Source organism: Salvelinus sp. IW2-2015, linkage group LG3 (assembly GCF_002910315.2).
Source record: "Salvelinus sp. IW2-2015 linkage group LG3, ASM291031v2, whole genome shotgun sequence".
In the NCBI taxonomy this organism is placed as follows: Eukaryota; Metazoa; Chordata; class Actinopteri; order Salmoniformes; family Salmonidae; genus Salvelinus; species Salvelinus sp. IW2-2015.
The window spans coordinates 35,968,927-35,983,959 of NC_036840.1; the positions used below are offsets into that span (position 1 = coordinate 35,968,927).

Here is a 15,033-nt window from a genome sequence, read left to right on the forward strand (position 1 = left end):
TCACCCCGGGCCTCCTGTTCTTCCCTCCTCCATCCCTCCTTCCTCCCTCCATTGCCCTGGGCTTCCTGTCTTCCCTCCCTCTATCACCCTGGCCTCCTGTTCTCCTCCCTCCATCCGCCTTCCTCCTTCTATCGCCCTGGGCCTCCTTCTCCTCCTCCATTCTCCTTCCTCCCTCCATTGCCCTGGCCCTCTGTTTCCTCTTGTCTGTCTGATGTTATTTTCTAAAACATTACTGGTAATTACTCATTTGATAATTGTTTTCTTAATGAATCGCTTGTGTCATAATCGTCTCTGTCAGAAGCGGGAGGATGGGATATTACGCCGCTTCAGGAAGGAAAATGGAATGTGATTTGTAAGTGACGTGTGTAGTGGTTTACGAGGATTCTGTGGTGGATGTAGTCCCTAAGATAGTTTCACAGCGCTGCATCAGAGTGGGATGATGGTTAAATGATGTTTGGTCTTACTAGTATGATACTGATGCTCAGGTATTCACCTGAATGAAGACAAAAAATACCTTCCCTCTACTGGTTTGACCCTCTGTGAAACGGCCAGGAGAATTACAATCTGAAAAAAATACTGTGTGGATGAGAGAAGATGCCAATCTACGCACACACACACACACACATGCACACACCACACATGCACACACGCACGCGATGCACACACACACACAACACACACCTACTTACAATTATGATCCATGCCTGCATCAACAAATCGCACTCTCAAACAGAATGTCTCATTAACAGGTAATCCGGATAGTCCATCTCTCTCTCTTCTCTCTCTCTCTTCTCTCTCCTCTCTCTCTCTCTGCTCTCTCTCTCTTCTCTCTCTCTCTCTCTCTCTCTCTGTCTCTTCTGTGTCTCTCTCTCTCTCGCTCTCTCCTCTCTCCCTCTCTCTCTCTCCCCTCTCTTCCCTCTCTCTCTCTCTCTCTCTCTCTTCTCTCTCTCTCCTCTCTCTTCTCTCCTCTCTCTTCTCTCTCACTCTCTCTTCCTCTCTCTCTCTCTCTCTCTCTCTCTCGCTCACTCTCTCTCTCTCTCTCTCTCTCTCTCTTTCTCTCCCAGCCCTGATCCCCTAAATGCTGGTTATCTGTCATCAGTTGACACTGAATGGTAATATAAGAGACTTTATTCAGCCCTCATTAAAGCTAGCCTTATAAAGCGCTCAACACTAGCCCTCTCTTCCCTATCGTCCCTCTCTGTCTCCTCTCTCTCTCTCTCTCTCTCTCTCTCTCTCTCTCTCTCTCTCTTCTCTCTCTCTCTCTCTCGTCTCTTCTCTCTCTCTCTCTCTCTTCTCTATCTCTCTTTCTCTCACTCTCACTCTCTCTCTCTCTCTTTCTCTCTCTCTCTCTCTCTCCCTTTCTCTCTCTTCTCTCTTTCTCTCTCTATCTCCTCTCTCTGCTTTCTCTTCACTCTCTCTCTCTCTCTCTCTCTCTCTCTTCTCTCTCTCTCTCTCTCTCTTCTCTCTCTCGCTCTCTCTTTCTTCTCAATTTAAATAAAAAGTATGGCCTTTATTGGCAGGGGAAATGTATGTTTATGGTTGCCCAAGTAAGTGAAATAGATCATTAACAAAAAGTAAAAAATAAACAATACAATATTAACATTAAACATTGCACTTACAAAAAGTTCCAAAAGAATAAAGACAAATGTATAATTTGTATAATATAAGTGTTTCTCGCTCTCTCTCGCTCTCTCGCTCTCTTCTCTCTCTGTCATGGTCTGGCTGGTGTGGTGTTCATTGAACAAGGAGCCAGACGAGATGCTGTCACACCTCAGCCCTGAGTGTGTACTAGGCCTAACATACACAAATCTGTTCTGGATCAGTGTAAACGGGAACACAGAGGACCTTTGTTTACCAGACATCTGTCTGTGTAACTGTCTGAGAGCACTTATACCTAGCATTTGTCATATAAACTGACTTAGTGGTTGGCGTTAACAAGTGAACAGCCATATTACTGCTAGGAATGCTCATCTTGTCTCTCGGGGTCTTTCGTCATTCTTACTGCTGATGCCCAGTCCTTTGTCACAGCAAACTAATGTTACCATAGAGGATGAGGCCTGTCACACACTGACAGTAGTGGGTCAATTCTCAGCCACCGTTATGGTGTTCGTACTGTACACACACACACACACACACACACACACACCACGCGCACGCACGCACGCACGCACGCACGCCGCACGCACGCACAGACCACACACCACACACACACCACACCACACACACACACACACACACACACACACACACACACAACACACACACTCACACACACACACTCACACTCACACTCACACACACCTAGGCAGGGCACTGAGACTACGGATCTGACATGACAGAGGCACACGCCCACACACCGTTGTACACACATGTGGATAGAAAACACAAACACACACACACACACACACACACACACACACACACACACACACACACACATACGTGGATTTACTCATAGAAGAGGTTGTTGCACACACACACACACACACACACACACTCAAAGTAATGGGTTAGTCAAAGTCTACAAACGCGGAGTAATATAAATTGTAGGTCATGTGAGCATGAGGATTGGTAGCCAGCCTCTATGTATTAAACCATGGCTGTGCCAGGGTTAAAGTGGTGGAGCACCTCTTTACATTGTCTACGACACAGAGACACACACGAGCAGCCTAGTTATTCATTAGAAAACTGTAGCTATCCGATGTCGTTGATTGACACGACATGGCTAGTGTTTTAGTATGAGTGAAATAAGCCTGGTTCGCCTTGTGCCTGAACAATAACCCTTTCTTCATGCATCATCCCTTTCATTCCTAGTGTGTCCTTCAACTCTACACCTGTAACTCTTACCCCATCAATCACACCAAACTATCATTTAGTTTTCATCATATGACTCATGCAGAGCCATGCAGTAGAGATGCATCAACAAACCCCATAAAGACTGTAGGTAATTGTTAGCGCTGCTAGCTATCTTAATCCACTGCCACTCAAAAGCGACCCCCCCTCCTTCCGAAGGCACTTCTATTTTCTCATTCAGCTCAGGTCAGAGGTTGGATCAGATTTTGAAGGCGTAAAAAGCGCCCCCTCCGAATAGTATCTCTGTTACAGCAGTGGCCTAATCCCCCACTTGAAGAGCAATTAAAAGTTTAGCCACAGAAAGTAACCATGTGTGAGCTTTCCTTTTTCTCTATAAATCTCAGTGGCTCTATGGTCTCTTGCTCTCTCTCTCTCTCTCTCTTTCTCTGTGGCGCTGTTTCGCTGTGGTCTCTCTCTCCCTCTCTCTCTCTTTCTCTGTGGCGCTGTGGTGTCTCTCTCTGTCTCTTTCTCTGTGGCTCTGTGGTGTCTCTCCGGCAGAAGGCATGGAAGTGCATGCTAATAGAAAGAGAGAGGAGGACTCAAACACATTGTGACTAAACAATAAGAACTGAGGCGGGAATAAAATAAGGAATACATGGAGTTTGGAAATGGGAAGAGCTCCTCTTTACTCTCTCTTGCTTTCTCTTTGGATGTCTGTACCTCCATCTCTCTCTTCCTCCTTCTCTCCCTCTCTCCCTCTCTAAAGTGTCTCCCATGGCACTAGGATGATTAAGCAGTGAACACTCATGGGGGAAACACTGTTGGTTGGCAACAACTTTGTGCCATAAACCCCCCCCTGTCCCTCCTCTCCCCTCTCCTACCATATTCTCTGGCATCAGTGGGTAAAAGAGATTAGCCAGACCTTCATGTTGGGGCTGTGCCGCTGTCTGTTCACATTCACTAAGCCTCCATTGCTCACCTGGGCATGTTTTATGTATTGATATATTAATCTATATGTTTAATTATATAGTCATCTATATATTTGATGATATATTCAGCTATAGATTTAATTATATATTCATCTATATATTTAATTATATATTCATCTATATATTTAATGCAATATTTCTTTATATATTTGATGATTTAATCATCTATATATTTAATTATATATTCATCTATATAATTAAATGTATATTAATCTATATGTTTAAGTATATATTAACTATATATTTCATGATATTTCCAACTATAGATTTAATGATATATTCCTCTATATATTTAATGATATATTTCTCTATATATTTAATGATATATTCCTCTATATATTTAATTAAATATTCATATTTAAATGTATATTAATCGATGTGTTTAAGTATATATTCATCTATATATTTCATGATATTTTCATCTATATATTTAATGATATATTCATCTATATATTTCATGATATTTTCATCTATATATTTAATGATGTATTCATCTTTATATTTCATTATATTTTTCCCCAGCTAAACAAGGTGATGAAAGGTCTATAGAAACCCCAAGGGAATAACACTAGTGGTTTTAGCAAAATGATTCAAGGGCATTTGATTGATCGCATGTCATTAGATCATAAAATGACCACATGATAGAAACGGAGCAGGTTTTATTTGATTTATTTATTTAACCTTTATTTAACAAGTCAGTCAAAGAGTAAGAAAAAAATACTAGCGGTAGCAGAATTGAGGTCAGTCTTTTAATCAGTAGAGGGTGATTTGAATAACCCACAACTTCTCCGACTACAGGAAAACAAACTTTGGTACACCTGTGGGCTTTCAAAGAGCGAGTCGGAGCCACTTCCTATGTCTGGGAGTGAAAGGCTAGCATTCACCTCCATTACAGCGTTACCCAACATGTGCCACAATGCACAGAGATCCCAGAGACACTGGACACTCTGGACAAGTGAGAGAATTTATGGCTGAAAAGACTTATGCATCAATGTGTCTGAAAGCCTCTCTGTCTTGGAACATTTTTTAGATCCACTGAAGTGAAACAGAAAACACTTGTATGCATTTCTTTTTACTCGGAGGCCAAAGACTGAAACAAGACACAGAGTTTTGAGTGTTGCTTGGCTTTTTCATTTGGTGTTAGCTTGGAACAAAGCAGACCTGGGGTGGAATGTGTGTGGAGGAGGAGTGATGGAAGGGGAGATGTAGAAGAAGAGAGGCGGAGGTAGAGAGGAGAAACCAAGCTTGACGGGGTCAATGCAATCACTCATGGGGAGCAAGATACCTGAGACTCCCCAGGTGGACAACGAGGCAGCACCCCTATACCCCTCTAACCACACCCCCTCCCTGCCCTAACCTCAGAGTCTCTTACTCCCATCCTACCCACCTTCTACCCTCCTCGGGGCTCTTCCAAAACAGGTGAAGAGTCAACCATGTTGGGGTATCTGTATCCATCCCTCTAGGCCATCTGAGGTCTGAGATGAGTTCAACTCAGATTGTTTCCTGGGTAAGCCGAGAGGCTAGTAATTAAGTGATGTAACTGAATAGCACACAAACAGAACCTAACTCCTGCTCATCAAGTCACAATTGATCTGCACTCAGACATGAATTCGTACCGTGTTGGTTTCATGTAACTAAAGCAGCAATGTGCTCTCTTATCAATTTATTTTTCTTTACTATGACTAGCGCCCATTTCACATTCAGCACCATGATCCATGTTGCTACTACAGTACAGGACCTATGCTAAGCTAACCCACTACAGTACATTAGCTATGCTAAGCTAACCCAGTACATTAATAATGCTAAGCTAACCTCCCATGTGGGCCCAGTGTTTGTGTAGAGGGGCTAGCACTTACTGTGTGGGTCTCAGGTGGCTGTGTGTAGTGGGTCGTTGTCGGGTTGCCCATTAAAAATGGAACATGGCAACTTAATTACCGACTGCCACTTCTGGAAATCATGACCTCACTCGTGTGTCACTAACTCCTCCTCTTCTCTCTATCCTTTTCCTCGCACTCACCTTACATGTCGTTCTCTTTTTTTCTCCATCTGTCGTCCTCCGTATCTTTCTCTCTCTCCCTCCCTCTCCCCCTATCTCTCTCTCTCTCCATCCGTCTAGTGGATGCTGTAGTTGATGTTTACTCTCCTCAGCTCCAGTCAGGCCACGCCTCTATTACCTGCTAGCGGGTCTCCACCAACCGCCACGGGCATGTTCAGTTGAAATTACACACAGCATGTTTTCAACCCCCCCCTCTATTCCTCCATCCATCCCTCCCTCTGTCCCGTCACTCCCCCCTTTCTCAGTCCACAAGCTCCAGAGAAGCCTGGCTTAATTGTGAATTCAGTCATGTGCTAGAATTTGGTTCATGACAAAGTCTTATTCAAGGAATGACAGTGGGGATCTAGGACATATAATGATAATGTAGGAAGGAGGGAGAAGGAAACACGATGTATTCCATATGTATATCGCATGTGCCTTTGTGACTTGAACAAGAAAGAAATGTGGCAGCAGAGATTTGCTGATTTGTCATAGCAGTATACCAACAGTTGTTTCAAGCTAACAACCACACACGCACACACACACACACACACACACACACACACACACACGCACGCACGCACGAACACACACGCTCGCGCCGCGCACGCATGCACGCACGCACACACACACACACACACACACACACACACACACACACACACATACACACACACACACACATCTTAATCGATATTCCTGTATAGTGTTTAATTTCTATTGATTGGTGGTTGTGGTACTACTAAGAATGCAGAACATAAATATTGTCAAGACAATCTGCTATTCATTCATTCCGTTGCGCTGAGATAACACAATAGATCAACTCACGCACAAATCAGCTATTCCTGACAACTGTTCAGCTCTTTCAATTAGGGACTTAAGGAGGAAATGAAAATAAAATCGGAGGTCACACGTTATTGACGTGAATAGCACAACAAAACAGCTTTCTTATTGGCTCCAGGCCCCAGTATGACACGTACCGGTAGGCTGACTGTTTCGACTTTAGATTCAGGATCTAGCCTGGGAGCCTGAGCCGGCCAACCACATCAACCTCAGACTGACCACAGTATATATCCCAGTAACCTGTGACTAGTTCAGTTTAGTCTGTTCATTGGCTGGAATGACTGAGGGCGTTCAATCACCCATGGCTGTCATGGCTGGCGTTCAATCAGTCGTACAGGCAGAGAGGCAGGCAGAGACCCTGTAGTGCTAGCCGGCGCCAGAAAGGCAGAGACCCTGTAGCACTAGCCGGGGCCAGAGAGGCAGAGACCCTGAGCGCTATCCGGGGCCAGAGAGGAAGGCAGAGACCCTGTAGTGCTAGCCAGACCAGAAAGGCAGAGACCCTGTAGCGCTATCCGGGGCCAGAGAGGAAGGCAGAGACCCTGTAGTGCTAGCCGGGGCCAGAAAGGCAAAGACCCTGTAGCACTAGCCGGGGCCAGAGAGGCAGAGACCCTGTAGCGCTATCCGGGGCCAGAGAGGAAGGCAGAGACCCTGTAGCGCCAGCCGGGGCAGAGAGGCAGAGACCCTGTAGTGCTAGCCGGGGCCAGAGAGGAAGGCAGAGACCCTGTAGTGCTAGCCGGGCCAAGAGGAAGGCAGAGACCCTGTAGTGCTAGCCGGGGCCAGAAAGGCAGAGACCCTGTAGCACTAGCCGGGGCCAAGAGGCAGAGACCCTGTAGCGCTAGCCGGGGCCAGAGAGGAAGGCAGAGACCCTGTAGTGCTAGCCGGGGCCAGAGAGGAAGGCAGAGACCCTGTAGTGCTAGCCGGGGCCAGAGAGCAGAGACCCTGTAGCGCTTGCGGGGCCAGAGAGGAAGGCAAGACCCTGTAGTGCTAGCCAGTGCTAGAAAGGCAGAGACCCTGTAGCGCTAGCCGGATCCAGAGAGGAAGGCAGAGACCCTGTAGTGCTAGCCGGGGCCAGAGAGGAAGGCAGAGACCCTGTAGTGCTAGCCGGGCCAGAGAGGCAGAGACCCTGTAGCGCTAGCCGGGGCCAGAGAGGAAGGCAGAGACCCTGTAGTGCTAGCCAGTGCTAGAAAGGCAGGACCCTGTAGCGCTAGCCGGATCCAGAGAGGAAGGCAGAGACCCTGTGTGCTAGCCGGGGCCAGAGAGGAAGGCAGAGACCTGTAGTGCTAGCCGGGGCCAGAGAGGCAGAGACCCTGTAGTGCTAGCCGGGCCAGAGAGGAAGGCAGAGACCCTGTAGCGCTAGCCGGGGCCAGAGAGGCAGAGAACCTGTAGTGCTAGCCGGGGCCAGAGAGGCAGAGACCCTGTAGTGCTAGCCGGGGCCAGAGAGGAAGGCAGAGACCCTGTAGTGCTAGCCGGGGCCAGAAAGGCAGAGACCCTGTAGCGTTAGCCGGGCCAGAGAGGAAGGCAGAAAACCCTGTAGTGCTAGCCGGGCCAGAGAGGCAGGAACCCTGTAGCACTAGCCGGGGCCAGAGAGAAGGCAGAGACCCTGTATATGCTAGCCGGGGCCAGAAAGGCAAAGACCCTGTAGCGCTAGCCGGGGCCAGAGAGGAAGGCAGAGACCCTGTAGTGCTAGCCGGGGCCAGAAAGGCAGGGACCCTGTAGTGCTAGACGGTGCCAGAAAGGCAGAGACCCTGTAGTGCTAGCCGGGGCCAGAGAGGCAGAGACCCTGTACTGCTAGCCGGGGCCAGAAAGGCAGAGACCCTGTAGCGCTAGCCGGGGCCAGAAAGGCAGGGACCCTTTAGTGCTAGACGGTGCCAGAAAGGCAGAGACCCTGTAGTCTAGCCGGGGCCAGAGAGGCAGAGACCCTGTAGCGCTAGCCGGGTCCAGAGAGGAAGGCAGAGACCCTGTAGCGCTAGCCGGGGCCAGAGAGGAAGGCAGAGACCCTGTAGTGCTAGCCGGGGCCAGAGAGGCAGAGACCCTGTAGCGCTAGCCGGGCCAGAGAGGAAGGCAGAGACCCTGTAGTGCTAGCCAGTGCTAGAAAGGCAGAGACCCTGTAGCGCTAGCCGGGTCCAGAGAGGAAGGCAGAGACCCTGTAGTGCTAGCCGGGGCCAGAGAGGAAGGCAGAGACCTTGTAGTGCTAGCCGGGGCCAGAGAGGAAGGCAGAGACCCTGTAGCGCTAGCCGGGGCCAGAGAGGCAGAGACCTGTAGTGCTAGCCGGGGCCAGAAAGGCAGAGACCCTGTAGCGTTAGCCGGGGCCAGAGAGGAAGGCAGAAACCCTGTAGTGCTAGCCGGGGCCAGAGAGGCAGAGACCCTTAGTGCTAGCCGGGGCCAGAGAGGCAGAGACCCTGTTGCGCTAGCCGGGGCCAGAGAGGAAGGCAGAGACCCTGTAGTGCTAGCCGGGGCCAGAAAGGCAAAGACCTGTAGCGCTAGCCGGGCCAGAGAGGAAGGTAGAGACCCTGTAGTGCTAGCCGGGGCCAGAAAGGCAGGGACCCTGTAGTGCTAGACGGTGCCAGAAAGGCAGAGACCCTGTAGTGCTAGCCGGGCCAGAGAGGCAGAGACCCTGTACTGCTAGCCGGGGCCAGAAAGGCAGAGACCCTGTAGCGCTAGCCGGGGCCAGAAAGGCAGGGACCCTGTAGCGCTAGCCGGGGCCAGAAAGGCAGAGATCCTGTAGTGCTAGCCGGGGCCAGAAAGGCAAAGACCCTGTTGCGCTAGCCGGGGCCAGAAAAGCAGAGACCTGTAGCGCTAGCCGGGGCCAGGGAGGAAGGCAGAGACCCTGTAGCGCTAGCCGGGGCCAGAAAGACAGGGACCCTGTAGTGCTAGAAGGTCCAGAAAGGCAGAGACCCTGTAGTGCTAGCCGGGCCAGAGAGGCAGACCCTGTACTGCTAGCCGGGGCAGAAAAGGCAGAGACCCTGTAGCGCTAGCGGGGCCAGAAAGGCAAGGGACCCTGTAGCGCTAGCAGGTGGCCAGAAAGGCAGAGACCCTGTAGTGCTTGCCGGGGCCAGAAAGGCAGAGACCCTGTAGTGCTAGCCGGGGCTAGAGAGGCAGAGACCCTGTAGCGCTAGCCGGGGCCAGAAAGGCAGAGACCCTGTAGCGCTAGCCGGGGCCAGAGAGTCAGAGACCCTGTTGCGCTAGCCGGGTCCAGAAAGGCAGAGACCCTGTAGCGCTAGCCAAAGTCATTCCGCTACCCAAGAGTGGTAAAGCGGCCATTACTGGTTCTAACAGCAGACCTAACAGCTTGGAAATAATTATGTTTGACCAAATACAAGTCTATTTCTCTGTAAACGAATTAACAACAGAATTTTAGCACACTTATAGAGAAGGGCATTCAACATGTACTGCACTGACACACATGACTGATGATTGGTTGAACGATTGTGTGAGCTGTACAATTAGATTTCAGTGCAGCCTTTGATATTATTGACATTAATATTTAGAAAACGTATTTGTTATGGCTATTCCACCTCAGCCATATCGTCGATTCAGCGTTATATTTCTAATACAACTCAGAGGGTTTTCTTTAATGGAAGCTTCTCTAATGTCAAACATGTCAAATGTGGTGTACCGCAGGGCAGCTTTCTAGGCCCTCTACTATTTTCTATTTTTACCAATGACCTGCCACTGGCATTAAACAAAGCATGTGTGTGCATGTATGCTTATGATTCAACCATATACGCATCAGCAACCACAGCTAATGAAGTCACTGAAAGCCGTAACAAAGAGATGCGGTCTATGTTGTAATAAACTGGTCTTGGACATCTCTAAAATTAAGAGCATTGTATTTGGTACAAATCATTCCCCAAGTTCCAGACCTCAGCTGAATCTGGTAATGAATGGTATGGCTGTTGAAAACAGATTGAGGAGACTAAATTACTTGCCGTTATCTTAGATTGTAAACTGTCGTGGTCAAAACATATAGATTCAATGGTTGTAAAGATGGGGAGAGGTCTGTCCGTAATAAAGAGATGCTCTGCTTTTTTGACACCACACTCCACAAAGCAAGTCCTGCAGACTGTACATGTATCTTGTCTTGATTATTGTCCAGTCATACAGTGTATTCGGACAGTATTCAGACCCCTTCCCTTTTTCCACATTTTGTTACATTACATCTAAAATGCATGACATACATTTATTCAGGACCCTTCATGTAGGGTGACCCAACCCCCGGAGTGACTGTATGTAGGGTGACCCAACCCCCGGAGTGACTGTATGTAGGGTGACCCAACCCCCGGAGTGACTGTGATTGTAGAGACCCGAGGACCCAACCCCCGGAGTGACTGTATGTAGGGTGACCAACCCCCGGATGTGACTGTATGTAGGGTGACCCAGCCCTCGGAGTGACTGTATGTAGGGTGACACAGCCCTCGGAGTGACTGTATGCAATACATTTCTATGTGTTGTTTTAGGAATTCAGCATTCTCTGCTTTGATCTCATCAACCCCCATTGTCTCGTTGAGGTTCTGTTGTGATTACCTCGTGTAGTTCTGATATCTGATTGGAGGTTAACTTTACAGTACTACTTGGTCAACAACAATGAAGAAGGGATGGAGGGATGGAGGCTTTATTTTCCCTGCCTCTCTGCACGTGACACTCCAGACAGACCCTCTGTGATCCTTCTACGTTCTGGACCCTAGGAGGGTGGGGGTGGGGGGGGGGGGGGCTCTGCGTCATTCGTGGGGGACGACATGTTTACTGTTGCCTTGTTTCACAGGTGCTGCCACCACACAGACTAGGACACAAAGTGGTCTGGAAAGAAATGGCTTCTTATGCAATTGATGTGTTTAGAGAGAAATGGGGTTGTTATAAAATCTCAACGGACCCTCTGGCTATTGCAGTGTGCGTGTGTGTGTGTGTGTGTGTGTGTGTGTGTGTGTGTGTGTGTGTGTGTGTGTGTGTGTGTGTGTGTTGTGTGTGTGTGTGTGTGTGGTGTGTGTGTGTGTGTGTGTGTGTGTGTGTGGTGTGTGTGTGTGTGTGTGTGTGTGTGTGTGCACTCCATTTTGGTCCGAAAACAAATTATAATTTTGTTTTCCCGAGAAAATAGAAGGAACGCAGGTGAACCACATTTATTTATTTATTTTCTCGTGTTTTTCTCTTCCCTTTTTTCTCTCAGACTCAATCTTCCTCTCTTTGCTTCGTCCAAGTGTTTCTCTCACAACCACCTCTCTACCAATATAATTTAGCAACAGTCGCTTCATTCGAAAAATAACATTTCAGGTCAAAACACGTTTATAAATTGCCTGGCTGGGCTGATGAGACAGTGGATTGCACAGTCATAACTGAAAAGAGTAAATAGGCATTTCAACATCATAGATTTAGCCGGTGGTAACTTGTGGAATGGACACTGGCTGGAATGCGATTTTAACCAATCAGCATTAAGGATTAGACCCACCTGATGTGTGATCCAGAGTATAGGTTTGAATTTGCTTCTGCTGTTTAAACCACCACTTCATTCAAGCTTGGGATCGATGTCACGCACGGCTCAGACCTTTGTTGTCTGGGAACGAGGCGAGGAGGAATAGGTTTTAATATCGAAACGTCATTTAGAGCGTTATTGCAGTGAAATAACAGGACCCCCCTTCTGGGCCTTCATTTTAATTATACAACAAATGTTTGACTATCCAAGTGAAAATTCCTATGGAATATTTATTTCAGTTCATTTGTTTAGTTTTGATTGTAATTACATGGAAACATGATTTACTGCTAAGATTGCTTGCATTAGCCAGGGAGAGAAAAAACTGGAGAAGTAAATACCGAAATGAATGCCAATTTTTAACATGCAGAGAGGAGGAGGACACTTTTCCCCAATGGATTAAGAGTCTCTAGCCTCCTGTCGTTGCCTGAGATTCAGAGGCGCTTTGAAACAATAATTGTTTCTCCATGCCACAATAACTAAAGGGGTGTCATTTCTGTAGGGAACTGTCGCAGAACGACCAGTGTGTGTGTGTGTGTGTGTTGTGTGTGTGTGTGTGTGTGTGTGTGTGTGTGTGTGTGTTGTGTGTGGTGTGTTGTGTTTGTAAGACATTTTGGATGGAGATGTCAGGTATCTTTCTGGTGAACAACTCCAGGGTTTTGGAACCATGGGCATATAAACCTTGCAATTGTTAATAATGATCTGTAATAACTGATAACAGTCAGAGAGAGAGAGGAAAAAAGGACAAGAGCAGCGATACAAAGACAGAAAATGTTTTGAATAATGGGCCCTTTCCCTGTTTAATATTCTTGTGATGAAGAATGAAACGAGGGAGGACAGGGGAGAGGAGAACAGGAGGAGGGGGAGAGAGGAGGGGAGGAGGAGAGGAGACAGGAGGAGGGAGAGGAGACGGGGACGAGGGGAGAGAGGAGGGGAGTTGAGACGGAGGAGAGGGGAGAGGAGACGGAAAGGAGGGGAGAGAGGAGGGGAGGGATACGGGAGGAGGGGAGAGAGAGGGGGAGAGGAGACGGGAGGAGGGGAGAGAGGAGGGGAGAGGAGACGGGAGGAGGGGAGAGAGGAGGGAGAGAGAGGAGGGGAGAGGAGACGGGAGGAGGGAGAGGAGACGGGAGGAGGGGAGAGAGGAGGGGAGAGAGGAGGAGGAGAGGAGGGGAGAGAGGAGGAGGGAGAGGAGACGGAGGAGGGGAGAGAGGAGGGGAGAGGAGACGGGAGGAAGAGAGAGAGAGAGAGGGGAGAGAGGAGGGGAGAGGAGACGGAGGAGGAGAGAGAGGAGAGGAGGGAAGAAGGAGGGAGAGGAGACGGGAGGAGGGAGGAGACGGGAGGAGGGAGAGAGGAGGGGAGAGTCCAAGGGGTGTCAGTTAGGGGGAGATGCACAGCTACAGTGGAAATGTGACTGTATCAAATTAATGAATCTCATTATGTAGTTGTTTATTCCATTTATTCTGGTAATGACCAAACTAGCCGTTTAATTTGTTGCCTCCCTCTGTCATTCTTTCTTATCTCTCTCTCTCTCTCTCTCTCTCTTTTCTCTCTTCTCTTCTTTCTCTCTCTCTCTCTCTCTCTCTCTCTCTCTCTCTCTCTCTCTCTCTCTCTTCTCCTCTCTCTCTCTCTCTCTCTCTCTCTCTCTCTCTCTCTCTCCTCTCTCTCTCTCCTTTCTCTCTCTGTCTCTGACTCTCCTCTCTTCTCTCTCTCGTTCTCTCTGTCTCTCTCTGCTCTCTCTCTCTGTCTCTCTGGTCTCTCTCTCTCCTCTCCTCTCTCTGTCTTTCTTTCTTTCTTTCTCTTCTCTCTCTCTCTCTCTCTGCTCTCTCTTTCTCTCTCTCTCCTCTCGCTCGTCTCTCTCTCTCTCTCTCTCTTTCTCTCTGTGTCTCTCCCTCCACACACACAAATGTAGACCTATCGTGATGGACACTGATTTCTAGTACACCCTGTCCTCAAACCTTATCAGTTGTTCATGCAAAGCTTTTCTCAACGTGCAGTAAAGCAAACCTTTCGCTCCTTCTTCTTAGCTCCAGTGTTATCTCACACCTCCCATAAGGAGTTTACTCACCTTGTCCTCTTTCAGCCGCGGCGTCCTTCCCTCCTCCTTAGCTGTATTTAACACACCATTAGCGTCTGCACCCCTGTGGGTTTTCAGACGCTCTCAGAGTAGTGAAAGCTCCTCTGTGTACTATCTACATGTCTTTCAGAAGGAGTTTGGGCATTGGGATGTTATTGTACAGCCATAATATACATTCCCCTGTGTTAGCCACTCCTATCTCTTGTTTGTGTGTGGACAGGTGTTCGGCCTATGACATGTAGCTTCGAGCGTGATGTCATAGCGTTTGGCTACCAGACCCTTCGCAAGCAAACATTTTGGGGGGGAATTTTCAGCAGTTAACACCCCTACTTCGACTTGAAGTGTAAAAAAGGTCTAGCAACTCCCTTAGCTGTAGGTCCCAATACCCCCCTCTTCCCCCTGCTGTATGGTATACATACAGTACTCCCTACACCCTACGTTTACCTCATTTATACTTCAACTGTATCCCGTACACTTTTTAAACTTAACCCCCTGTCCTCTGTGCCACGGAATTGAACCCCATTTGCCCGGGCGTCCCTCCCTCCTTCCTATAGTCCAGATAGTGACCCCGACGCCATCTTATTCTCTCTTGTAGCCGTTCCGCCGAGTGACCTTCTCGGTGGTGAGCCAACCCCAGGACCCACACCAGCAGGGATCGCTGCAGAGCTGCTACGACAGCGGGCTGGAGGAGTCGGAGACGCCCAGCAGCAAGAGCTCTTCGGGGGGCCCCAGGCTGGGTGCGTTGCCCCTGCCCGAGGACAGCTACGAGAGGACCACGCCGGATGGCAGTGTCGGTGAGGCAGAGCATATGGAAAATGGTAGGGGCAAACACTAAAGA

The 15,033-nt window shown here is 48.6% G+C and overlaps 1 protein-coding gene across 1 annotated transcript in view; it reads left to right on the forward strand.

Annotated features, from left to right (window-relative positions):
• LOC111980878 (protocadherin-7) overlaps positions 1-15,030 on the forward strand; it is a 130,649-nt gene extending 115,619 nt beyond the window's left edge. The window contains exon 2 of the mRNA XM_024011926.2: positions 14,791-15,030. Within this exon, the coding sequence (XP_023867694.1) occupies positions 14,791-15,030 (240 nt within the window). The remainder of the gene's footprint in view (positions 1-14,790) is intronic.
• The last annotated feature ends 3 nt before the right edge of the window (positions 15,031-15,033 follow it).